At 53.6% G+C, this 25,767-nt stretch overlaps 1 protein-coding gene across 1 annotated transcript; it reads right to left on the bottom strand.

The window, feature by feature from the left end:
- Positions 1-278: 278 nt before the first annotated feature.
- On the bottom strand, positions 279-25,526 carry HNRNPUL1 (heterogeneous nuclear ribonucleoprotein U like 1). Its single transcript, XM_031963840.1, is given in 17 exon segments — positions 279-389; positions 693-752; positions 755-807; positions 810-876; positions 1,737-2,011; positions 4,735-5,067; positions 5,624-5,792; positions 11,484-11,612; positions 11,693-11,815; positions 12,448-12,714; positions 13,461-13,573; positions 16,434-16,533; positions 18,043-18,182; positions 20,337-20,410; positions 21,657-21,816; positions 24,335-24,463; positions 25,025-25,526. Coding segments are annotated over 17 exon segments (2,631 nt in total). The 5' UTR covers positions 25,353-25,526.
- Positions 25,527-25,767: the final 241 nt, after the last annotated feature.

The raw sequence follows: 25,767 nt of genomic DNA, 5'->3' as shown, positions 1-25,767 counted from the left end.
GGAAGGAGCAGGGGCGGGCGGCAAAGGGCTGGTGTTCGAAAGTCAAAAAGAAAAAAAAGGAATAAAAAGCAAAGGGGGGGGGGGGTGGTTTTTTTTTTTTTTTTTTGCTGCATTGTGGAACTGGAAAGAGTGGGAGAGGACGGAGGAAATCACGCGCCTTCTCAGTGGGAGGATGGGCAAGAAAGGCAGGAGCTGAGGACAGACAGACGGACAGACGGACGGAGGCGGCCGGGCAGACTGACTTGGGAGAGTAGGCCAGGCCTCTGGGGCAGCCCCAGCTACTGCGTGCTCGAGCCCCCCTGTGTGTTCCCCGAATAGCTCCCGTAGTCATAGTTGCCATAGTATGGTGGCCACTGGCCCTGGTAGTACTGGTTCCATTGCTGGGCGTACTGGGGGGAAAAAAGAAGAGAGGGCATCAGCACCTGGGTCCCAGTGGGCCGCCCCCAGGGGCCTGTGCCTTGGTCCCTTCCCTCACACATGACCGCAGCCAACATTTAAAGGGCCTGTCTTCTTGGGCTCCGGCGCAGGAACGGACTTTGCATGGCGGAGCGGGGCTGGGGGTTACCGCACTGTGGGCTCCCTCCCTGGTCAATTTCTTGAGGGCACAGACCATATCCATCCTCCCCCCTTTAGGGTTTCAGGCCAACAGCAGGGAAGGACGAGTGCCCCCCTCCCTCCTTCCCGGGGCCTACCTGCTGATACTGGTTGTAGTTCTGTTGATTGTAGGTCTGTGCGGTAGGGGGTGGCGGGGGGGGGTGTAAGGGGGGTGTGGGGTGTAGCTCCCATAGTTGTAGGTGGGAGGGGGGGCGGGGGCGGAGGCGCTGTGTAAGCTGGCTGGGTGTACCCTCCCTGGTTATAGGTCGGGGTATAGGTTTGCTGCAAAGAAAAACAATGGCTTCTAGATGGGCCCAGATCTGCCCCCTATGTGGCCTGATGGTCCCTGCCTCCTCCAGGACATCATCAGGCCGGGCTTGGAGGGTGGGCCAGGCCCTGGACGGGGACCGACTGCCCTTTCTGGCTACATCGGCAGAGGCTCTGCTGACCTCAGAACCCCGGGTCTGAAGGCTCTTCCTGACATTCAGGGAGCGGTGCCTATGGGCAGTGGGCACAAGGCAGCCCATCCTCCTGGACTGGGAGTCCTGGGTGGGCCCCTCCTCACTGACCATGTGACCAATGTGAGGGAGGGGCAGGTCCAAGTTTCACTCCTTGGGGACCTTGGGCAGGTGACCCTGTCTCAGCCGCCTCCTCTGGGAAGCGGAGGACACCCAGGGATGGGGTGGGGGTGAGATCACTTTCCTCATTGGCAATTGGGAAGTGGGAGGGGGTGCCCCAGCCAGGCCAGCCCAGTGAGAGTAACAAGGTTTGGAGGAGCCGCTTTCCCCTCTCTTACATGTTTGGCTTCTTTCAGAACGGCCGCTTACAAGGCAAAGCGTTGGACCACATTTTATGCCTTCGAAGACACTGTCCAAGAAAGGGCCCAGACCCGCTGCTCCAGGGTCCGAGCCCCTGCTCTAAATCCAGCCGCCTTGTGTGAGGGCACTGGCTGGTTTGGGCTCATACGAGGCAGAGAGGGCAGCTCAAGGCACCCCCAAGAGTAAATGGCTGAACCCGGGCCAGAAATGGCCAAGGACTCCTGGGGGCCACAGAACCCTATGTCTGGGGCCGGTAGGGGCAGCCGAAGGCTCTGATCGCCCCTGGAGCGGTGCCTGAGCACGCTGCCAGGTGGGGGGGCTTACCTGGGGGGGGCTGTAGCTGCTGACAGGAGGGTTGCTGCTGCCGCTGCCAGCCCCCGAGGTGGGGATGTTGCTGCTTTTGTAGCTGGTGACACTGGGTCCGGTGTTGCCGCCGGCGCTGGGGGGCTGGCTCCTGGCGGGGGGGTAGCTCTGTGGCTGAGGGGCCCGTGTGTAGCCACCTCGATTGTTAGAGCTGGCGTCCCGGTTATTGCTGCCCCAGCGGTTCTGGGGGTAGCCCCCGCCACTGTTATTGCTGCCACCCCCACCTCTGTTGAAACCTGGAACCGGCAAAAAGGTCATTTGGTTGGGTGATCATTCAATTCCCTCAGGGCCTACCATGTAGGCAAAGTTTTAGGTGGGGGAGGGGGAAAGGGGGGGAAACTAATGGGGGCAGGGGATGGATGCCGAGCTCTTGTTTCCCAAATGACAAAACCTTCAAAGTAGAAAACTTGGGCACTGTTCTTATTCGTTAACCAGATATGTACCTTAAGTGTGGCCCAAGAATTGGATATTATAATTGTTCAATCCTGCCTGACTGGTCATAAAGACACAGGAAGGGCTTGCCATTTTCTTCTCCAGCCCATTTTACATATGGGGAAACTGAGGCACACAGGGTGAAATGGCTTGCTCAGCCTCTCATGGCCAGTAAATGTCCCGAGGCTGGATTTGAATTCAGGTTTCCCAGAGTCCAGGGATGGGTTCTGGATCCCTGAGCTCTCGGATCTTTCGGTGAGTTTGAGCAACTGTGAAAGACGGGCAGAAGGGATGGCCAGCCTCCTGAACCCAAAAGGTGCCGCTGTCACCAGCTGTGCAGAAGCAAAGAGTGTTGCCTCCCTTGTGAAACAAGGGCAATGACTGGCTCTGACCAGTCACCCAGCTCCAAGTGCCCGAGGTTGGACCTGAACACGGTCTTTCCCGCTCCCCTCCAGGTATGGCATGCTGGGCAGTGCACAGAGTTCAGGAGACCCGATTTTGGGGTAGCCCCAGTCGCTTCCTAACAGAATGACCCTGGGCATGTCATTTAACTGGCCTGCCTAAGTTTCCTCAATTGTAAATGAAGGATAAACTGCCCCCAGAGATCAGCAGAGAGCCACAACAGGCCATGCTGGAGACAAGGCCAAAGAAACGGCCTCAGAACAGGAGCAGGGAGCAAGGACCAACACTTCTGTAGCCAGGAGGGCCGAGGACAGAAGCAGTCCACCGCCAGCTCAGAGAACTCCTGAAGCTGCGCGTGCCCACGAAGGCTGGGCTGCTCCCAGGGACCCCCAAAGACCTGGAGGGCTGTGGCTCTGTCCTCGGCTGAGGGGGGGGTAGAGCAAAGACTTGGCCAGAGAGTCGGACTTTGCAGCCCGTCCAAGCTCCCTCAGTCTTCTCAATGATCAATGCAGAGAACCACAGCCTCTACCTCCCAGTGCGAGACCTCCTCTGCCAAGGTCTTGCATGGCAAGTGCCCACAATGACCGAATACTAGCTCAGATCCAGCAGCCCCGGCGAGATGAGACGATCAGGGAGGTAGCCGCCGGGCCTCTGCCAGTCTTTCTCTTGGTTTCTCTGACTGCTGAGTAGGCACAGGTGTGTGCACCCCCATCTCAGATAGACATTTGTGGGAGCCATGCGCCCTCCCAGAGGTTTTTAGAACCTCTCTGCCTCCCCGTGTCCAGGCCTTGGCCTGGAGCTCTGGCCGGCCAGCCCTTTAAAATGGGTGGTCACCCCCCCCAGGACTTTCAGCTGGTTGAAGAATGGGGCACGCCTGCATTCTCTGTCCACAAGAGTAGTTGAGGAATTTCTAATAAGCCAGAACTATCAGCTTTTTAAGGACAAGAATCGGATTTCTGAAAATCCTGGATCTGAGAAATGAGCCATGGGAGCATTTTGGGAAAAGAGGGAAGGTAGGGAAGCCCAGAAGTCACAAAGACTTCATGAACCAAGGGCCACGGTAACCAGCACCATTAATGACGCTGTGCCTTTGTTGGTGGGAGTCTCCAGTGCCACATCCCAAGGACTGCCTGCTGGCCCAAGGGTTATTGAAGGTTTTTATCAGTTTCCTGGATGAGAGCCGTAAGGGCACAGAATCAGGGCTGGAAGGGACGCTGCAGCTAACAATCATAAGACAGGTTCATGTGCTTGAAGGATAGATTGAATGGACAAAATGGAATATAATCAGGGAAAATTTTATGCTTATGTCATGTCCTTCATGTATGGTCAAAAGATCGGCTTCCCAGAGTCCAACTGGACTCTGTCCCGGCCACGTGTCTCCCGTTCTGCTGGGACCACTCCATGGCTCGCCAACAGAACTTCTCTGTCCCAGCTGAAGGAATGGGACTGAGGGAGGGATTTGGAGTTTGGAGTTGGATTTGTTCATCTCAGGCCCCGGGGCAGACCTGGCTCCGAGGTGCTCCAAGTATCTAGTGGATACGACTGAAGCAAGAGACTTGACTGCCCTGATGGTCTGACCACAGCAGGTTATGGTTTGTCAATAGACTTTTCCTTCAGTATTTCTGGGAGGGATACAGCTCTAGCATTGATTAATCATCCCATTTTACAGATGAGAAAAATTGAGGGGAAGGTCCTGTGACTGTATGAGACAGGACTCCTGACCCTAAGGACCAATGTTTCTTTGATAGACTGAGGCCTCAATGACAGAGGCGACTCCCAGCAAAGGGATGACCCACAGTTCCTTCCCTGCCATCGAGCATCTCTTGAGTGACCTGGAAGACTGACAGCACTCTGAGTAAACTGAGGTCTTCCTGGCCCTGTTCCTCATCTCCTCTTTACAAGTTTCCCATGTGTGTTTTGTCTTCCTGGCTAGACAACCAGCGGGGAGACCACATGTGGTGACCTTGGAAGCTGGGTCAGGGGCAGGGAAACACACTGGTGGTTGTCTCCCCTTTGGCTGAGTTGGGACATCCTGGCTACAGTCAGGAAGAGACAAAATGGCCTCACAAAGTCCCAAGGAATCACCCCGCTCTGCTGATCCGGGAGGGAAAGGGGGGACTGTTACCTCCTCGGTAGCTGCCGCCGCCGCCGCCGCCGCCGCCACCACCGCCACCACCACCACCACCGCCACTGCCGCCGCCTCGGTTCTGGAAGCCCCCACGATTGCCCCCAGGTGGTCCTCGGTTGTCATATCGCTGGAAGCCCCCAGCGCCCCCCCGGCCCCGGAAGCCTCCTGAGTTGCTGCCGCCGCGACTGTCGAAGCGTTTCTCCGGAGGAGGTCCGGCCTTCCTGCCTTCTTCGTTGTACTGTTTAACCAGCTTGTCAGCCTCCTCCCGTTGGAGTTCAATGAAAAGGACTTCATCCAGAAAGTCCCCGACATTGGGCAGTGTGAAGTTGGCTTCAGGGTGTGCCCAGGGAGGGAAGGAGGGGAATAAAGGAGACACGGTCAAATACTTTTAGGCCCCTGACAAACAAGCTCACCATGGGGCAGAGGACCAGCCCTCCTCCACCCAGAGAACATCCAGGAGGTCAATGGATCTGGGGGTAGTAAGAGAATGAAGGGGAATCCAAGAAAATGACCCTTGGAAGGACCATACGCCCCTCCCCAGGCCTTTCAACGGGGCTCTGTGAACGCCTCCTCTGATGTGGGGACACTTCCTGGCTGTTCTTATTTTGGTTTCATCACAGCTCTAAGGGAGGTTAGAGGGAAAGGGGGGAGAGGGAGTTCCTCAGGATATGTTGGGGCTCTTCCACTGGGCCAAGATGCTTAGAGGAAAAGACACCTTTTCTCCCTCTTGTTGGAGAACAAATCCCAGTTTAGGGGCCATCTCTGCTTGAGGCAACCATGGGGGAAAGGAGAAGAGAGGCCCAAGAAAACTCCTGAAGCAGAGGAGGCCCCTTCTAACCCGCCCAGGGCCAAGCTGGCCGGCTGCTTTTCTCCCCTGGCTCCCTACCTTTCATTTCTAACACGGCGTGATCAGGCACATCCTTCCCCTCCTCATCGGTGCGCCTTATCGTCCGATCTTTCAGGTCCTCGTCCGTGGGGCAAATGACAATAGCCTTGCGTTGGAAGCCTTCAAAAGGACGCATTTTTCGTCTCTGGGCTGATCCATAAACATTTGTCTGGCAATAAATGACAGAGAAGAGGCAAACGGCCGTTTGTTATATGTCCTTTAGCTTGGGGGTGCCTTCAGTAAATGGTCAATTGAGACACAGTGTGTGAAGCCTTCAGAGTTAAGGGGCTCATGGAGCCATAGCCAGAAGGGCTCTGAGGCACTCAGTTAAGCACATTTTATAGGCTAAGAACCAAGGCCCAGGGAGGTTGAGTGAACTGCTTAAAATCTGAGACCGTAGTACCAGAGCCTGGCTTTGAGAGGCCTCGGCATGCCAAGACGGTGTTCTAGTGACCACTGGCCTGGCCTCTCTCTGGCGGGGGGCTTCACATCTTCAGGATCCCCCTTGCTCCTGGTTATCAGGGTCAAGGGTCAGTCAGTATGTTTGGTGCTTCCCTTTACATTAGCACAGCCTATCTCTTGAGAAGGGGATACTCATAAGCACCAACTAGTCAGGTCAGGGGGAAACCATGAGTGATTAGTGAGAGGGGAGACTGCCTTCTGGGAAGAGTGGGTTTCAAAGTGCTCTTGATCAAGAAGCCACCAGGTGCTGGGGTACAAATGCCCCTAGTCTTGCCTGCCAAGGGCGGTCATTCTATTGGCCCTAGGTTGCAGGGAGAGCTGAGAAAGCTCCTTTGTACTCGATGACACAGAAACATGTCTCTAAAGCTGTCTTCTACCTTCCCTGACTCATGGGGAACCAGGGTGAAGTGGGTGCGGGTGACAGCCAGCTTCTGGTGCGCCCAGAGACAATTAGGGCTGTCCTCTCCTGAAGGGTTAATCGTGCCCCTCAGGCGGCCCATCCTTGGGTTCTATCAGGAAGGCCCTTCTGTAGGGGCAAGGAACAAGAGTAGAACGAGGATAGTTTCCTTTATGAGGTGCTCAAATCATCAGCTAGCCCAGGATGGAATGGCCCAAGGCCAGCTATGTCATCAGGAGTTTCCACTTCTTGGAAAGATGAAGAGTTGGCACTTTACATCATGTTTTGGAAGGACAGCCCTTGGCAAATCCTAAGGCACTAAAGGTGTCCGAGCTTCCAGGAGGTAAGGCTCTGCTTATCTGGTTCAGGGGCCGTTATCTCATTGAGCAGGTTGCCTTGGAAGGAATCAGGCTTCAGGAGCCGGCCAACACAGCCCAGTATTGATGCTCACCTACAAACTCTGGCACCAAGCCACTGTAGTAGGCCAGGCTAATGGGTATAACCAAAAGGGGACTCAGGTTCTGTCCCTGCTTTCTGGGGCTATCCTCTGAAATGTAAGGGAGTTTGCTTTTAGTTGAGACTTCTTGGGTTGTACCTTTTGAAACCAAGGTGAGAAGGGACAGGATGTTTCTTGAAGCACCAAGAAGTGAGAGGGTTCTGACCGGGTGGAGTGGCAAAAGTGGTAAAATAGCCTTAGTCCTCCAGGTGGATTCTGGAGGAGGGTGAACTCAGAAATGGCCACCTCCTTTCCTCTTCCCCCTTTAAGGGTACTTTTGGTCTAACAAGGGAGTGTTTTTGGTGGAACAGCAGGTCACTGAGCATCTAGAGGTATCTGACAGTCTTCAAAAACATCACCTTGCTGGCCTCCTGGCCACAGGACAGCTTTGTTGTACTGTTAACCACAAAGCTGCTGTAGTACTTTCTTTCCCCTCTGAGGTTCAGACATCTTTAGCACGGAGAAGAAAAATCTAGGGCTGTGATAAGATGCCAGGCAAGAGGGCATGGGAGGCAACTAGTAAACAGCTTCAGCCTCCACCATCTGGAAGATAGGGTCCATTCCTCCACGTCTTTTTCGTATCTCACTTTGGGGAACAAGGGATTCTTTATAGAGGAACTCTCCTTACATCTTTAAGATACTAGGGCCAAATCCAGATAAAACTCAGGCTCCCCGGAGATTCCAAAGCTGAGCTGCCTCAGAACACCTAGGGGGTTTCCTTGTGTGTATGTGGGACACACTGGGCCCTATGGGCTTTACAGAAAAGGTCTGGGGGTGGAGTTTCTCAGGGTTGTTGGACTTGGCAACTGTCTTTCTGCTTTAAGACTGGTGGGGCCAGGGCAGAAAACCATACCCTCCCCAGTGTGGCTAGAATCCCCCCGTGGAGTGAAGAAGGCCACTCACTGAGGAAGAGTGAGACAAGCCAAACTTTGTGGTTTGAAAACCATCCGAGGCCGAGATGCTTCCTAGCGACAATGGTGGCAAATATTAGAAAATTAAGCCGATGGCTAAAATCCAGCTGCAAGTGTGGGACTGAGGCTGTTTTTTGGCTATTCCCCACTTGGAAAAGGACAGGAAACAGTTCCAGTTCAAAGGCTGTTGCTACAGCAAACACAGCCTGAGCTCAGGGCCCCTGGGCCAGATGTGGCGCCTCGGCAGGCACCAAGGGACCACCGGGACTGGTTGCTAGGATATGCTATAGTTGCATTGCAGGGGTGTGCTGCCTGCAGTGCTGGCTCTTCCATCCACACAGGAAGCCAGTTCCTCCGACCTCTATAGTTTTTCCTATTGTAGCAATTCACATCCGTCCTAAGAAGCTCCTTGCACACACAAAATATGCACAAGATAAAGGATGCTCCCTCCCTGGAAGGTCAGGAGTCAGAGACTATCGCCTCCTTAGACTCGCTGCAAAGGCAAAGTGGGGGACCCTGGTGACAGATCTTCGGCCTGCTTGATTCCACAGAGCTGACTAAGGAGGAAACTCTGATTGATACTGAGTGAACCAGACTTGGCTCAGACTGAACTCCTGGCAGAGCTGCATTTGTGGGACGAAAAGCTGGCCTGTGTGGAAAGGCTCTGGCCAGGCCTGGGGGGCATGTGTGCGAACAACACTTTCCTCTGGCAAGCCTGCCAACAGCTGTCGGGAGCTTCCTCCAGGCCGTGGCTCTTTCCCAGCTTAACTTTCGGGCGAAGTTGAAGGTAGTGGACAGCTGGAGTGAAAACCACTCCTGGGCTCCTTTCTTCAAAGTGCATTTTGGGGGCCCTGAAGCCAGCTTCCTGCCTTGGAGAAGGCCCTCTGGGTCTAAGTAAAAGCTCCCGACTTGTCTCCTTGGTTTCCCTCTCAAATACAAATGGCTCCTAACATCCACATCAGAGCTGGTCATTCTTATGGGTCACTTTTTCTTCCCAATCTCCACCTTTCTTTCCTGCCACACAAAGGCAACAGGGACAAGAAGGTTACTAGATAATAATGGAGGAGATGAGGGTACCGAGGACCAGGCTTTTTCTGCTCAAGCCAGAAGGCAGATCAAACTTGATCGAGGGAAATGCTTCTGCTTTGGGACAGCAAGAGTCATGAACCATGTACTTCACAGACTCTGCTCTGGAGACCCTTTAGTAGCAGGCGGAGGCCTCCTTAATTGATTAGATGGGGATGCCCTCCAGAGGATCGAAGGCCTGATCAGCCGAAGCTTACGTTCATCTATAAAATGAGGGGATGGGTCCAGAAGTTGGGGAAGAGGAGTGGTCCATGATTCAAATCCTGACTCCTTAGCCAAGTCACTTTTTTTGGGTATCAAGTTTTTCACTTGTAAATGAAGGTGGGTGGATTAGATTCCCTTCCCTTCCAGTTCTACAAATTACTTTATTAACATTTAGTGTTGTATTTAAATATTTACAAAGCATTTTCTTCACAACACTGGGAAGTAAGCAGTAGATAGCATTATCCCCATTTTACAGACAAGGAAACCGAAGTTCAGAGAGGTAGAGAAGCTAGTTCAGGGCCTAAGTGGATATCTATGAGTACCCAGAGCTGGCTGTGGGTCTCTGAGCCTTCTCTCTTCAGGACTGTCACCAGACCTAATTCTGTCTCGGTAGGTTGGCCAGCTGGTAGGGGCCCCAGAGTGGTCAATACATCCTAATCCTTACAAAGGTCTGGGGAGCAGACAGTTGAGACCTCTCCCTAGATGCTTGGGGAGCTCCCTCCTCTCCCTCTCCTCATCTGGGGTCCCATTAGCTTCTCACACCAGCCAAGGCTCAAAGATTGTAGGAGCAGCCCCACAGGGGTGGGTGGATGGGTGTGTGTGTGTGTGTGTGTGTGTCCCAGATGGATATTTGCATACCCAGAAACCTAAGATCTGGCTCCTGAGAGCAAAGAGGCCAGAGACCACCCAGATGGGACAGGGAAATCATTACATCTGAATTTCAGTGGCAAAGCCCTGCATTTTATTGGATGTCCCGGAGACCATAATGTGAGGAACCCACTGGAATCTGGGTGGTGCCTCAGGGGGCCATGGCAAATTATGGTGTGTGCCCCTGACCTACTCCTGCCCTAACAGCTTTATGGGTGACGATAGGGCGGGCCACGGATGGACAAGCTGTTCAAGGTCGCAGCGAAGCTGAAATCTGAACCCACACCATAAGGCCACACCGCCCTGGGATCCCAGAGCTCAGGGAGCCAACCCTTTCCTTTGACAGATGAGAGAGAAGAGGCCCAGAGAAATGAAGGAACTTGTTCAAGGTCACGCTGCCAGGGAGGGGCTGAGGCTCAATCCGAACTCATCCCCACCCCCTGGGGATGGCTGCCCATTTGGATGGGGAAGAGGCTGGTCTTTCAGCTGCTCCAGCCAATTTCATAAGGAAAAGAATGAGGGTGGGGTGGGGTGTTTATGGGCAGAGAAGGAAACCCCAGAGGTGCTTGTGGTGGGAGGGTGGCCGTGGACTTCTCCTCCCTTGCTGACCTAAGTGGCCACAGCCCATCGTGCAGGCTGGTGCTGACCGTCACAGCCAAAGTGACCAGATTGGGGGGGGCCTTGCTGGGATCCTGAGACCACCTGGACTCTTGTCCCGATGGTGGGCCCTGGGTGGGAGCCCACTCCTGAGGTTCTCTCGGCTGTCTTTGACATGACCCGGTCTCCACCAACAAGACAACTACTCACCTGGAGGTACTTACAGTCACTCCTGGGGCCCTCACACAGACTGTCTAAGTGACCTACACTTAGCTGACCCTATCTTCAAGGCCTGAGAAGCTGAGAAGAGTGACTTCTCTACGGCCCTGGGCTTGGACAGAGCCACTTTCTATCAGTGACTCCCAGAACCATCCTGACACCCTCACTGTTCGGCTCGTCTGCTCCCTGGCCTGACCAAGGCAGCCCAATGGGCAGAGGGATTGTTCTAGAACCAACAACCAATGACTAGAACAACTAGAACCAAAGCAAAGCCACTGAAAGCTGGCTGTGGATTCGGAGGCTATGGGCATTTGTGACTCAGGGCGGGAAGGGATCCTGGAGGTAACAGGGCCCGGGTGGACCGCCTGCTGCCATTGTTTTGGAGCTAGACCATGGCCAGCCCCCCAGGGGTGGGGCAGGGCGTGTTCTGACAGGGCTCTAGAGTAAAATCTGCTACGTAAGCCCCCCAGGTTCCTCACTTATAAAACAAGGAGGCTGGAGGCTACATAACTGACCCCTTCTAGTCCTCATCTTAAACACAAGCGTAAGTGAGCTGAAAGCACTGGTGCTGACCCTGAGCTCACTGTTCTTTCAAAAATCTCTGATGCTGAGGTTGGGGTGTGGGGTGTATGTGCTCCCACCCCTTCCCACCACTTGTGGCTGCTGACAACGTGGTATTCAGTGGAGCGGTCCCAGGTGAGTTCCTAAGTTCTCGGAAAGGCAAAAAAGGGTTGGAAATGTTTTCACAACTCAAGAAGGTGGCAACACATTTAGGCTCAGGGGGGCTTGAAGCCACAGGTGTAACGGGCTGTGTGGACAGAGACTGCCTGGGACCAGTACCTGGTCTAAGATGTAGTTGCGTTTCTTGCGGGCGGCTATCTGGATGAGGCGGTTCAGACACTGAGTGGCCTGCTGGATGAGGACGTCCCATCGGCCGGCATAGTTGCGCTGGCGGCGGAGGCCCATCACCTGAGGAGGGAGCAAAGGCAAGTTGGCGGCTGTCCAGGACCAGAAGTGAACAAAGGGAGATGGTGGCCCAGCACACTCACCCGCATTTTATCCATGATGGCGTTGGTACCTAGGATGTTGTATTTCTTGGTAGGGTTGGCAGCTGCGTGCTTGACAGCCCACGTGGTTTTGCCGGCTGCTGGCAAGCCCACCATCATCAGAATCTAAAGAGAACCCAGGAGAATACCGTGATGGCACAGGAGCCGGGCTAAGAGGGCGAGCCATGCATCCTAAGGCAGAACAGACCGACAAAGAGCTTCTCCAAGGCCACAAAGCAAGCCTTTGAGTGGGGGAGGCCTTGGGGCAGGGGAGCAGAGAGCACAAACAAAGCCCAGACCCAGTGCTGCCTACCCTGCTGGTGGCTAAACAAAAACCTGGGGTGCCAAGTGACTTGAGCGCATGGGCCTTGCGGAGGCTGTGCTGTGTGGGCAGGGCCCTTGGGCCTCATATTCTGGTCTCAAACCCAGAGCTCTGGACCTTCCTAGAGAGCATCCTCCACACCATTAGAAGAGAAGTCCCTGTTACTGTTTCTAGCCAAACCCTTACCCCCATCCCCTTCTAGGCTAAGTAGGAGGCACGGCTTTTCAGGACCTTCTCTCCCCCCATCGGCCTGTAGTATAGAGTATTCCACAAGGTGCTCTCTTCAAATTCTGGTTCTTCCATTTTAGTCTTGGACAAATACAACAAAATGCCTGCTCCCGATAAGGTAGACCCCCCTCTGGGCACCCCAATTCCCTGACTTCTATTCCTGTGGCGTCCAGAGGTACCTCACCAAGTGGTCAGCGACTGCTCTTACCTCACAGTCTGCTTTGCTCTTTGGTCCGATGGTTCCCCGAATTCGCTCTCCCACAGGCACGTGCTGAATGAAGGTGAACCCTGGGATGATGGAACAATAGGGCTCTCTCCTCTGGCCAAAGTTGAACTCCACGGCACAGTTCTTCACGAGGACGTGGGGGTAGAGCGCCTGGCCGCCCAGGGCATCTTTCTGGATGCGGTAGGCTATGCCCAGCCACTTCCCGTTCTTGGTGAAAGAAAGCTCTATCTCATGCCCACATTCAAAGTCCTGGGAAAGGAGAAGAGATGACGACAGATAAGGGCTGAGTGGTGCACAAGCCAGAGCACACCTGCGGGCAGCCCCAGGGGGATCCCACCAAAGGAGCTCCCCACTTTGTCCTCAGAGGTCTGATCCACATGACCTGAGGGACCACTGGGACAATGTATGACCTCCCTGCCTGGCTCAGAGGCGCTCCTTGTCCTAATCTGGTCTGTTCAATGCAGGCAGAGGGCGCCATTAAGAAAGCCTCGCCAGCCCTTGCCAAGGACTACAGCGCCCAGATTGGTCAGTATCTGTGGCCTTGGTACCAGGAGCCAGCTCTGAGCCTGTCCCCACTTGCCCCTGTCTCCCCTCTACACCTGACATTCCATCCTCATTAGCTCCCACGTTGTTTCCTGCACAGAACCTCTCTGGGCCTTTGCTCAAGCTATGTCCCATGCTTGGCACACACCACTCTGTGTCACTTCTATCCTTTAGAATCCTAAACTCTGAGAAAGGCTCAGCTCCCACCTACCACCTTTTGAGGCCTTTCTCATTCTGCTCATCACCCCTGTAAGTTCTAAAGCAGCTTGTGGGAAGGGCCTGGTCCTTCGTGACATCCCTACCACCCGGGGCACCTCATAGCTATCTCTTAAAAACCAAAACCAAGACAAACAAACAAAAAAAAACCCCGCGTCGTTCTCACAGATGCATGGCATTTCATTTTACCCACATATGGTAAAACCCCACCCAATGAGATGTTTATTCTTACTTACCGCAAAACAGCCAATTACATCATTTTCAGCAAACGTGTCCCCATAGTTTTCAAATCTGCTGTTGGTAGATTTTTTTCCAGTGCCCCCATAACCATAAGAAAATGCCTCCTCACCTGAAAAGGAAAGGACATGTCACCTAGGGTGGTCTCTTTAACACTGTTCCTGACCCTTGGGGGCAGACTAGTTTGGAGACCATCCCCACTGATCCCACCGTCGCTCCAAAGGGTTGCCAAGAACCCAAAGCTGGGAATCGCGAGATGGTGCCTTTCAGATCCTGGGTAGCCCTCATCTCCTGGGGCTTCCATTTAACCTATCTGTCCACAGGGCTGTTATTTAAATAAAAAGATTCACATAATTTCCTCAAAAAAAAAAAAAAAAAAAAAAAAAAAAAAAAAAAAAAAAAAAAAAAAAAAAAGTGTTGTTCAGACAAGATAGGATAATCGTTACTTAGCATTGTGTAGCAGTGTTGAACATGGGGCTGTGACCTCAATATCATCTCTGAACCTCAGTACCCCAGTTATACAATGAGTTGGTTGAACTAGGCGACCTCCAGCTCTATATTGCAGGTGTGAGGTATTGGGGAGGGATGCATCCAGAAACCTGCCAGAGACCATGTTCCCTTTCTCTTTAGAGCTACCTGGATGGCACTTGCCACTCAATTCCCACTGTTCTCTGTGATTTGATCCTGGCTTTAGTCAGAGGGGACTGCAAAGACCCATGTGTCTCAGCACTCTAGGTCTAGGCAGATGAATGTTCCACAAAATAACGATTTCTGTTTGTTTTCAACTAGGGCTGAGGAAAAAGAATGACGAGCTTATGACTAAGGAACAGAAAATAAAGTGGACAATTTTGGTTATATAAAATTAAAAGGTTTTTGCACAAACAAAACCAGTTAATAGCTAAAAATAGACAAGAAACAGATGAGGGAGAAAAAAATCTACTCGGGTTAAAAAAAAGTCTCATTTCGAAGGTATTCAGGGGGGTACTTAGAAATTCAAGCTAAAATAATTTGAAGTCCCAGTTCATAACCATCAGATTGGCTAAGACAACAGAAAAGGAAAACAACAAATGCTAGAGAAATGATTGGCCTCAAATCATTAAATCATGCATACCCTTTGACATAGGGTTACGACTAGGCCCCTACCTCCAGGATTTCAAAGAAAAAGGAAAAGAATCCTAAAGTACAAGAGTACTTATAGCACCTCTTTTCATTGTGGCAAAACCCTGGAAATTGAGGGGACACCCATCAACTGCGTGATGGCTGAATAACTTAGGGCATAGGAACGGGACAGGATACGCTTGTGCTAAATAAAGTAATGATGAAGGAGATGGAGAATGTGGAAAGAACTGTATGAACCGATTCAGTGAGGTAAGCAGAACCAGGAGAACAATTTAAATATAAACAAGAATACCGTAAAGGCCAACAGCTTTGAAAGACTTCAGAAACAAAGACCAACAATTCCAGGAGTCATGATGAAACGGCCTAGTCTCTTCCTAACAAAGAAGGGATGGACCCAGAGGACAAACTGAGATGTGTATTTTTTTGGACATGGTCAGTGTGGGAATTTATTTTGTTTAATTGTGCATGATTGTTACAAGACTTTTGTTTTTCTTTTTTAATGGGAAGATGAGGGAAGTGAGGGAAGGCAGATTTTTGCTAATTGAAAACAATCAAGATGAGAAATTAATAGTGATAAAGCAAAGTGTAGAAATGTTTTTAAATGCTAGCAGTATAGCTAGTTTAGAGCTCTCTCTTCCAGAGTTAAACTTTATTTTGTTTTCAGAACCAACTTTTCTCTCTCTACCCAACCACTGCCATTGGAAAACACACACGTGTAATAGTCGAATAAAAAATGGCTAAGCCCAAAGAACATCTCAGGTGGTTACCATAAGTCTGATAGAGCTTTGTATGAGAAAACTGTTACAGGATGCAAAAAAGACTTGGGAAAATAAATATCTCCCAATATTATTTTTATTAATGAATAAATAAAGTAAAAAAAAATCTTTCAAGTTAATATGAAAAAAAAAAAAAAAAAAAAAAAAAAGAAAGAAAGAAAGAAAACTGTTACAGGGAAAACCATTCTCCTGGTTCTGCTCCCCTCCCTCCGCATCAGCTCACAAGCCTTTCCAGGTTCCTCTGAAGCCATTTTCCTCCTTTCTCATGATGCAAAAGCGTTTCATCAAATTCACATGATTCGTTCAGCAATGTTCCATTCACTTGCCACCAGACAGCTGCTACACACACTTTTCGTACATGTGGGTCTATTTCCTCTTATCTCTCCGTGACACAGACCTAGTATTAACCCTGCTGAGCCAAAGTGCAACTCAGTAGCTTCTGGGACAAAATTCCCAATCATTTCCCGAATAATCAGCCCAGCTGACAATTCCACCAATAGGGCATTAATGTGCCCCACCAGCCTTTGTTGATTTCTTTTTTGGTCTTCTTAGCCAACCTGCTGGGCGTGCGGTGGCGCCCCAGAATTGTTTGACTTTGCATTTCTCCGTTTACTAGTGATCTGGAGCACTTTTTTCATATGGTTACTGATGGCTTGTACATATATATGTATCTATGTATGTACAGGGGGATGGGGGGGTAGAGGAGGCTATAAACTGCCTATTTGTCTCCTTTGGTCATTTAGCCAATGGGGAAAGGCTACCAATGGATATCTACTCCCACCTCTTACCCCTAGAACCATGGTTAGAGAGCTACATTTTACCCAACTTTATCTTCTCAGAAACCCTGAGAGAAGAGATAAAAAACCTGAGCCTGAAAGATGAAGTCGCTAAGATCCAGAGAAGGGAAGCCAGATTTTCTGGGCTCAACCCTCAAGCTTTCCATGACCTTCAGTCTGTTTCTGGGAGCCCACCCCATACCAGGTGCCCCCAACAATGCAGGGGGGCGGGGGGCACATATCAGTCAAAGCTGGCTGCTCAGGTCACGTGGTCCACTGGGGGAGAGGAGCGCGGCCTTACCTAGCTGTGTGCTGCAAGAATCCAACGACCAGCCGATTCGCACAACATGGGGATCAGGCTCTGTGGAAGGAAGGTGCTTCACGGAGATTTCTTCATTGATCTGAGGAAGGAGAAAGCACATCCCGAGTTAAACAATGCCCATGGCCTAGAATGCACGCAACAGCTCTGTCTCTCCAGGAGAACCAATGACTTCAGGTGCCTCTTATTAGAGCTGGCTGTCACCCCACAGGTGCCCAAAGCTGGGAAGGTGCCCACTCATGGAGCTCGGTTTCCTTCCCTTGCAAAACAGAGTGTAGAGCAAACACACCACAGACTATAAGACAAGGGAGGGTTGGCTCCCTCCGAGCCAACATCTGGGCTCCGCCCGAGGCCAGTCCCGGGCCTGGGCTCTTTCTGTTTCTCTCTCCCTGGTTCCAAGAAATGGGTTTCTTTAGGAAAAGGAGGGCATCTTCCCTGGCCCTGGAATTCAGCATGGGCTCCCCACTGACATCTGTAAAGACCTGCAGGGGACTCTGAACCAACACCAACCCCCTGCTGACTTCTGCCCCTGGTGCTTCTTCCACCTCAGGGCCGGTCTCTGGGCCCCTGGGTCCATTTTCTGCTCCCTCTCAAGGGGCTTCACCTGGTCCTTGTCTAACAGTTCCTGGGCCTCTAGGCATCGCCACTGCCCATGCCATGCCGCAGAACCCCACACACATTGTAGGGCTGGCAGCCAGAGACAGCCCCACAAAGGAGTCTGCCTGGCCAGGTCAGAGCGCCTTCTTCTTGAAGGCTGAACATGAAGGAATATACAAGACTTAGAAAGGCCCCAGGAGTCTCTGGCTGCCAAGCACTGCCAGCCCCAGCTGCCCCTCTCTTCTGTGGGCAGCGTACCCCACCGTCCGGGGCCCCCATCCTGAAACAAGATCTGTCTTTCCTCGGGGAGCCCCAGCTGCCTTGCCAACAGGGAGGTGTGGTGATCATGACCCCCCTGAGGCCTGGCCAGGCTGGGAGGACAGAGACCAGTGAATGGATAAACCACAGGAGGCAAACAGAGCACAAAGTTCATAAAACAAGCGGTTGGGCCATAGGAGAGGTCACTGCTCTCCCTTGAGGATTTCTATCAGAGGCTGGAGGGTGAGTCGCCAGGGCTCACAACTTCCACGGGATTGGATCTACTCTCAAACTACATCATCCGGACCAATTCCTTCATCTTAAATGGATGAGGAAACCAGGGTCTGGTGGAGCCCAACTAGACTCAAGGTCTGGTCTCCAATTCTGGGCCCCATTACATTCCCGCTTGTTCTTTCAGGGCAAGGTTAAATGCCTTCTTAAGTTCTAGGACCCTCCTCTTCTCTCCCCATCCCCAGTCACTGCCAAGGTTGTCTGAGCCAACGCTGTCACAGCCCCCACCTCTGCTGCACATCTAGCATAAGGAGACTAATGAGATAAAAGAGCCCTCTGGCACCTCCCCTCATCTGTCTACATTTCAGAAACAAAGCAGTTTTGTCTCTGCCTTTGGGACGCCTGACTGAGTATCCTGGGGCTGGGCCAGACTGACCCACTCTTACAGTCCCTCCCCCCCCCCCATCTATCCCTCAGACACCACGCAGTCACTGCCAGGGTTTACCTTCATCTCAAAGCACACTCGGCCCCTCCTGACCCCATAACTGGCTTTGGCACCAGACCACAGGTATGCAAATCCTTCAATGGTGAGTGGGTAGCCACTACTCCGGTCCCGGGCTACTTTGAAGTGAAGATCACAATTATCTGGAAAAAGGAATGGGTGACCCAGTGTAAGGAAAGTGGAAGCAAAACCCTCCTGAGCACAACAGTGACGAGCAGTTCATTCATCTGTGGAGAGTTCCTCTAAGCAGACAAGCCCCAGACTTTTAAAGCCGGCTCTCTGACCTGGTCTCCCACCAGCCACTGCCTTTTGGACCCCTTCACGCCTAACATCCAAAGAGCTGCCGTTACCTCTCCCTTGCTCTTCCCCTGCCCAGGGCGGCTACTACCCCACTTCCCCCGAGCCAGCCCCTTGCTGAGCCTCTTGGTCCCCCCTCCGCTCTTGTGTGCTTCCCTGGGCTACCACCCACCCTGGGGCAGACCTTCATCTTCTCTCTCTTCAATCGTCTCCCTTGAATCCATCCTCCATCCAGCCAAGCGCTTCCCAAGCGAAAGCCCCAATGATGTCCCCTCTGTCGATGCCCCCGTCCTGCTGCTTGGCTTTTACTGCTCCTTCCAGACTCCCTTCCCTTCCCTGAAGTGGCCTCCTTGCACAAACCCCTCTGTCTTCCTGCTCCCACCTATCCTTCCTAAGCCCTTCCAGAGCTTTCCCTTCTCCATTTACCCTTTCTCTATCTCACAGGTACACTCAGTTGCCCTTCTCATTGGACTGAGAGCTCCCCGAGGACAGGGATCAAACAGCCTTTTTAAAACTCTGTATTCCGGGCACTTGGCATGAGGCCCAGGACACAGGAAGTAACTAATAATCTTGATAACCCTGAGGAAGGGCCTGGGCTCTTCCCATGCTCAGCTCCCAGCATGGGGCCTCCACCAAAGAGTGTGTTGCTGACTATAAGGTGGGCACCGCTCGCCTCACCAAGGGGTGAGGGGCTGCCGGTGAGGGTGGTCTCACTGGCGGCATCTCTGCAGTGGTTGGGCTGGGCCTAGGCCACCCCTGCCCCTTCCCAGAGAGCAAGGCTCCGGTCTCCTAGACATACTCTCTCTAATCGTCCCAAGCATGTGCCCTGAGAGGACAAGTGATTTGCCCGGGTCACCCAGCTCTCAGGTGCAAGGGGAGATTTAACCTCCGGTCTTCCTGACTTTAGATGGGATGCTAGCGTTTCTCGTGTAGACAAGCTAGTTTCTGCCTCCACAGAGGGAGTCGGTGGCAAGGTTCAAGTCTAGGGTCCTGGGCAGGACAGTTGCCCCTTTGGGGAGCCTGAATTTCTCCATTTGTGACATGAGCTCAGGGGGCACTGACAGAAGCACCTTGTGAAGGTGTGAGGGAATAGCTACAGAAACCTGGGATTACCATTCTGCCCCTAGAAGGTGCTCCCTGGCTTGCTGCTCCGAGTTCTGCCAAGCCCAGTTTGGGCTGGTCCCGAGGCTGACTGCCACTCAGGTGAAAGCCTCCTGTGGCCTCCCCTCTCCCCTGGGTCTGTAAACTCAGCCAGCGGCATACAAGCTCTGGCCTGGGGGCTGGGCGGCCACACTCTCTGATGAGCAACAACTGGGGATGTCTGCCATCCCAGCTTGGTGAACCCTGGCTGCTGGAGCACGTTCTAAGCTGCTTGCCTACTTCCCCCTCACTTATAGCCGTGTGTACCCAAGGTCAGCTGCATAGGGTGTGAAAAAGCCCTTCTCTACTCCTTCAGACTACAAGGTAAGACCCACGGGCAGGGGCTGGACAGGCCAACACGCAGGGCCTCTGAGGAGCCTGGCCCCGTGCATCTCAGGAGAAACACAACCGGTCAGTGCAAGCTGCTAGGGTCCATCAATCACCTGCCAACTGTGGCCCAAACTCTCCTGCCGATTGGTCACAAGAGCCCAGGTCAGCCCCACCCAGAGGCCCAACTCAGTTAAAGTGACAGTGTCTGTCATCAGCAAAACCGGGACCGATTCCACTTTGGTATCAAGACTTCCTCCCACCAGATCAACCCCACAGAAGCCCACTAAGGCACTTCTTTTCTCTCTGTTCTCCCAGCCCAGAAGGCCATCCCCCTTACAGAAATCACCCCTGCTCAACAAGATCCAACTTAGCCAGCCCTGAATGTGTCTACAAGCTTGCCGTGAAGACCTCCCGTGGAAGGGAATAAATCTTCCTTGGTGGAAAAAAACCAATTCTGAAGAAAGCCTAGGATCCATGAGGCTGGAAGGGCAGGGGGTGACAGGGACCTCCCAAGGGTCATCGGAACTCACACGTGTCGATGGCGACAAGGGTGTCATCAAACTCTTCCTCATCCTCTTCAGCAGGCGGCTGAGGTGAACGGCCCCTGTGACAGAGAGACCAGCTAGCTCACAAATGCCACCGTGGCAAGGAGAGCGGACTGAGGAAAGCTTCTCCCGAGACACGCTGCCCAGCAGCCCACAGTCCAATCACCACCACCGCCCCAAAGCAGAGCAGGACCGCTGGCTGGGATTCTGGGAGCAGCTCCTGCCTGCCCTCCGCTGGAGGTGTGGATAAAGCAGTGACCTGGTCTGCAAGGCGGCCAGTAGAAGGAGGCCACAGAGCCAGGCAGAGGAGGCCTAGCTGGCAAGGGCCGCTGCCATGGATGCCCAAGGGAGCAACGATCATCCGGATTCCCAATGACTCGGTCCTAAATCGTGAACTTCTCGGAGGCTTCCACAAGCCTCAAGACAGACTTTGTTCTTTCACAAGGGAGAGGAGAACAACAGGGACTAATTGCCCGCGCTCTCGGGGCACGGCAGAGGCGCCAGCTGCCAGCCTGTCCTCCAGTGGCTTCTGCTCCCACCCCGGATCTTCTGCTCCGGTGGCGCCGCAATGCCAGTCCTACACAATCCGAGTCCTTGCTTCCTCTGCCACTGAATGCTTTCCACCCCCTGGTCTGCCAAGCACTAGAACTCAGCACTGTGGGGGACGGCAAGGCAGCCAGGCCTGAGAGACCAAGCGGGTGACTACGGGAGCCATGTGTTCTGGTCCCGAGCAATCGCCTGGTTTATAAAGCCCCATGACAACGAGAGGGACAGCCTAGACTTCGAATGAAGCTGGAGAGGGAGCTGGGACATTTGCAGCTGAGAGAAGAGGTTTTGTTGGGAGAGCTCAGACTTGATGGAGGCCTGAACCAGGCAGTGAAAAGTAGGGAGATTGAAGCGTCCCCAGCACATTTCCAAGGCAGCGCGGTCATGGCTTCACCACTGACTGCTTCCCCACGTGTGAGGGGCTGTGGGAATCCTTCCCCCTGAGAAGGTGGGAGGAGGCTTGAAGCAAGCCTGGGAGAGGAGTACCTGACTTACCAAAATGGGCTTAGCCTAGAAGTAATGGGGAGTCACCGAAGGTTCTGGAGAAGGGAGTGACATGAGCAGAGCAAAGCAAAGCAAAGCTTTGGCCCAACTGACAAACTAGTGGAGGGAAAGAGCCTGGGGATGGGATTCTCACAAGCACCTGTCCTCATCCTGGGCCCCGACTCTAGGACAGGCTGCTTCCCATCAAAGATAAGGCTCTCTACAAATGGGCTGGACCCTCAAAGGGACCAGCCTCCTCCCCCCACCCCAGCGTACCTTTTATCCTCTCGGTGTTCATAGTAACCACGTCCCCGGTTGTCTTCAAAAGGCCTTTTGCGACTCTGGTAATGTCTATTGGACAGGTGAGGCTGTGAAGGATTAGAAGGGGGGAAACCGGCAAAGGAGTCTTCCTTCTTTATCCCAGGCTTTACTTCAACTGCAGAGACAAACAGGGAAAGTCATGACAGACAGACTTTAGGCGCCAATTTCTGTCACCAGGTATTAACTTTTGTTCTTTGTAAGTGCCTGACGACTATTTCGATACAGCTGCTTGTCTGTGAAATACTATGCAGCTTGTTTTTTAATGCATTTAAAAACATCATTCTGAGAAGGAGGCACCAAGCTGCCAAAGAAAAAGCAAGCTAAGGACCCCTGCAGAAGCTAAACTCTTCAGTGGGACTCTGAAAGAGAGACCCCACAACTCCCCATGAGGCCTCCAGACCCAAGTCTACTCCTTAGGAAGCTAGGCCTGCCGCACTGACTTGAAGTCAGTCTCTCTCTCGGGGGTCCAAGAAACGTTTTGGGGTTAGGCATTGCTTCAGAGAGGGCAGAGTGACATTCCCTTCCTTGTTTCTTTATCACTTTCTGTCCCTTCCCCAAATAAGCAGGGAAAAGTTTTTACAGAAGAGGAAACGAATTATGTTGCACAGGACAAAGACCAGGCTGTGTAGAGTGGAGTGTCAAATTCAGATAGGAACAAAGCCCATTAAGGATTTGTGGGTCACGTACTGACCAAAAAAACTCATATTAACATTATCTATTTTTCATAGTTGTTCGCTTGTTTTTAGACATGTCTTACAAGCTCTTCATTGACCTATTTTGAGGTTTTCTTGGTCAAGATATCGATTTGCTAGTTCTCCTCCTCATTTTATGGTTGAGGAAATGAAGGTAAACCAGGGCAAAGTGACTTGCTCAGGGTCACACAATTAGCATCTGGGTCCAGATTGGAACTTCGGAAGACGAAGCCAAGCCTGGCACTTGATCCGCTGTGCCACCTAACTGCCGGGGCTTTATATTATTTTTGATTAGTTTTGTTAAATATTTCCCAATTCCATTTTAAGGTAGGTTGGGCCACAATCCGGTCTAGAGGACTTTCTTGGCAGCCCCATTCTGGAGAACTACCTTCAATCAAAACAAACCTCAAACTAGAGCCGCAGACAGATGATGAGCCTTGTAGGCTGGCTCAAGTTAGGAAATCGTGCAACCTTCTGGAGGTTTCCAAACTGCTCACTCCCCAAGTTCTCTTGCTGGGGATTACACAACAGAACCATCTCAGAAAGATGGCCCAAAGGGCAATAGCCAGGCACATTCTGGTAGGATCAGGCTGTAATACACACACTCACTACCCAACAGGACCTGGGTATGCTAAGTGACAAGATACTGTCAAGGACACACAAGGCTGGAAGAGGAGGGCTACATTAGTCCCATCAAGTGAGAGCGAGTCCTGGACAGCTGCAAGGGTGTCCCTGAGAGAACCAGCCAATCGGCCAGGCGGCCACTCCTCTGCTGGGACCTTCCAGCTCTAATCCCTGATCCACCAACATATCAGATTCGCAGGGAGGAAGGCAGCCGAGCGCGGGACAGGTTCTTTAGCGGTGAGGACGCACGGAACCCCCCCACTGACCCCACTGCAGTGCCTTTGCTTCTCTAAGACCTGCCTCTGACTCAGTGACCCTCTATGTAGGTGGCCATTTCCTTGGCCCAGGGCCACCTCCTTGAAGATGTGACTCAATCACCAGTCTCCATGAAGCCTTTCTTCGCCTGCACAACTGCTAGGTGCCTCCTTCCCCAACTCCGTGGTCTATCGTGCTGGTTCCCTTTATGTTCCCCTTGGATGGGTCCTTCTGTGTCCTTGCTGTTTTGCTCCTTAGGAGCAGGGATGGCTCCCCCTTCTTCCAATGCCAGGCCCAGCAGAACAGATGCTAGTTCTCCATCTTCCCAAGTGCAGGAGGATACAGCCACATCAGCCTTTCTGACCCTCAGGCCCAAATCGCCCGACACACTGTTTCCCAGGAAAGGATAGTTTGTTCATTTGAGATCTCGGTACCGAGTCCCTCTACTTGTGCAGAAGAGAACACAGGAAGCTATGTGTCCGTAGGTCACTTACAGCCAGCTGATTACCAAATCTCAGAGCAGAAGCGGGGGAGGTCTTCTTAAAATATCCTTGAAACTCCCCCCCAACCCCAAGTGTGCCTGGCCACCGGTCACTTGGATTCTCCTGAGATGGTTCTGTTTCCTCATTTCCTGTCTTGAAGAATGGGCCGGAGGAACGGCGAGAAGCCAATGCGTTCCGGCGGCGGCAACAACAGCCCGGCATTGCAGGTTCTCGAGGCACCCGACTGTCTTTGGTCGGCTGGGACCCCACGCCGAGCTGGGCCTTTCTACCCACAGGGATCAGGTCAGCCTGAGCAGCGCGAGTCTGAGGTGTTCTCGGCTTGAGGGGGCAGGCGGAGGCTCTCCCTGAACTTCCTTCCCAGACAGTGCCCGCCAAGCCTCCTCAGGCACCTCCCTGTCCTTTCGGACACCTCAGCTTGTCCAAACCCATCAAGCGAGCCCCAGCACTGCCTGGCAGCCCATGCTAACCGTCCGAAAGGAGACCAATAACCAGAGGCACTGACATGCAGGCATTCAAAGTGTCCTTCCGGCGGACGGAGACAAAACGCCCAACTTCTCACCTGGGTAGGAAGGCAGCTGCTGTTCCAGCTCCAGCTCTGGAGGCTTACTCTCATAGCCCGATTTCTTCTCCTGATGAACCTTTGTGGTCTCATAAAACTGATTCTGTTCTGCAGTGTTGCCAGTGACATCTAAAAACAGGGGGGCGCAATTAGGGGGAGAGGTCTAGAGACCACACGTGACCCAGCCCCCCAGTGAGCCCTGGACAAAACGAGAAGCACAAAGCCCGTCTCCACAGCACCGGGCTCGGGAAGGGCCGCCAGACACAACTCTGGGCCCGCTGCTCGGTCTGAGCCTGGAGAAGCCCCGTGGAGCCCGTCTCACTCCCAAATAGGGCCGGACGCTCAAAGTTCCCGCCAAGCAGAGCGCGGCAGCAACTCGCTGACCAGAGAAGCGGGGAGCGCCCGCCGCGCTCTCGCCCAAACGGACCCGGAACCAGAAACCACGTGACCAACTTCACAAACACCAAACCAAACTCCTCCAAAGATTCTAACTGGGGTCAAACTCGGGTAAAAGTCCAACAACAGTTGGAAACCGAACAGGAGCTCCAGGAGGCGCAGAGCCGCCCCCGCCCGCGCCCCAGCAATGACAGGAGGACCCCGGTGACGTCACGGGGGAGCCCCTGGCGGCGCAGGTGCAGCCGAGGAGCGCGGGCGGGACGCGCTTCCTGCCCCCGCCCGCCCTTTCCTTGCCTTCTGGGCCCGCGGGCTCCGCAGCGCGCAGGGGTTCGCGGGAGCCATCTGGGTCCGCGACCTCCGGGACGGGCAGCGGCGGCTCGGCCCGAGGAGTCTCCTGGACGTCCTGTGGCGGCCCCGACGGGAGTCCCGGCGGCGGCTCGGGGGCTGGCGCGGGCGGCTCGGGCTGGGCCTCCGGCTCCGGCTCGGGCTCGGGCTCGGCGGCGGCCTCATCCAGTGCCGCCTGCAGCCGCTCGGCCAGCTCAGCCTTGAGGCCGCGCGTGTCGAGCCCGCGCCGCTGCAGCTCCTCCCGGAGCTCGTTCACCTTAAGCCGCTTCACGTCCATGGTCCGGCACCTCGGTTCCACTCCGCTCACCGTTCCTCCTCCGCTCCACCTGACCCGGCCCCCGGCCCCGGCCCCGGCCCCAGCCCCAACCTAGTCCTCGGCCCCACTGACGGGCTCCGACGGCAGTGGCGGCAACGACGGCACTAGCGACGGCGGTAGCGGCTCAAAATGGCCGCCACCACCTCCCCCCCACCTCTCCGCGCGCCGCGGCGCGCGTCCTGATTGGCCCGCGGCCCGGGCGGCCGGCGCGCGAAGAGGCAACGGGGGCCAATGGGAGCCGCAGAAATCGCTCGACACCGCCCTTCATTTCCGACACCGCCCTCCTCCAGGCCCCTTTCCCCTTAGGGCGTGGAAGGGGAAAGGGCGTTAGGCAGGGCTCCGATTGGCCCGAGTACGCTCGCCCGTACTCAATGAG

This window comes from Sarcophilus harrisii, chromosome 3 (genome assembly GCF_902635505.1).
Source record: "Sarcophilus harrisii chromosome 3, mSarHar1.11, whole genome shotgun sequence".
Lineage (NCBI taxonomy): Eukaryota > Metazoa > Chordata > Mammalia > Dasyuromorphia > Dasyuridae > Sarcophilus > Sarcophilus harrisii.
This window is presented reverse-complemented; position numbering and strand designations above follow the sequence as displayed.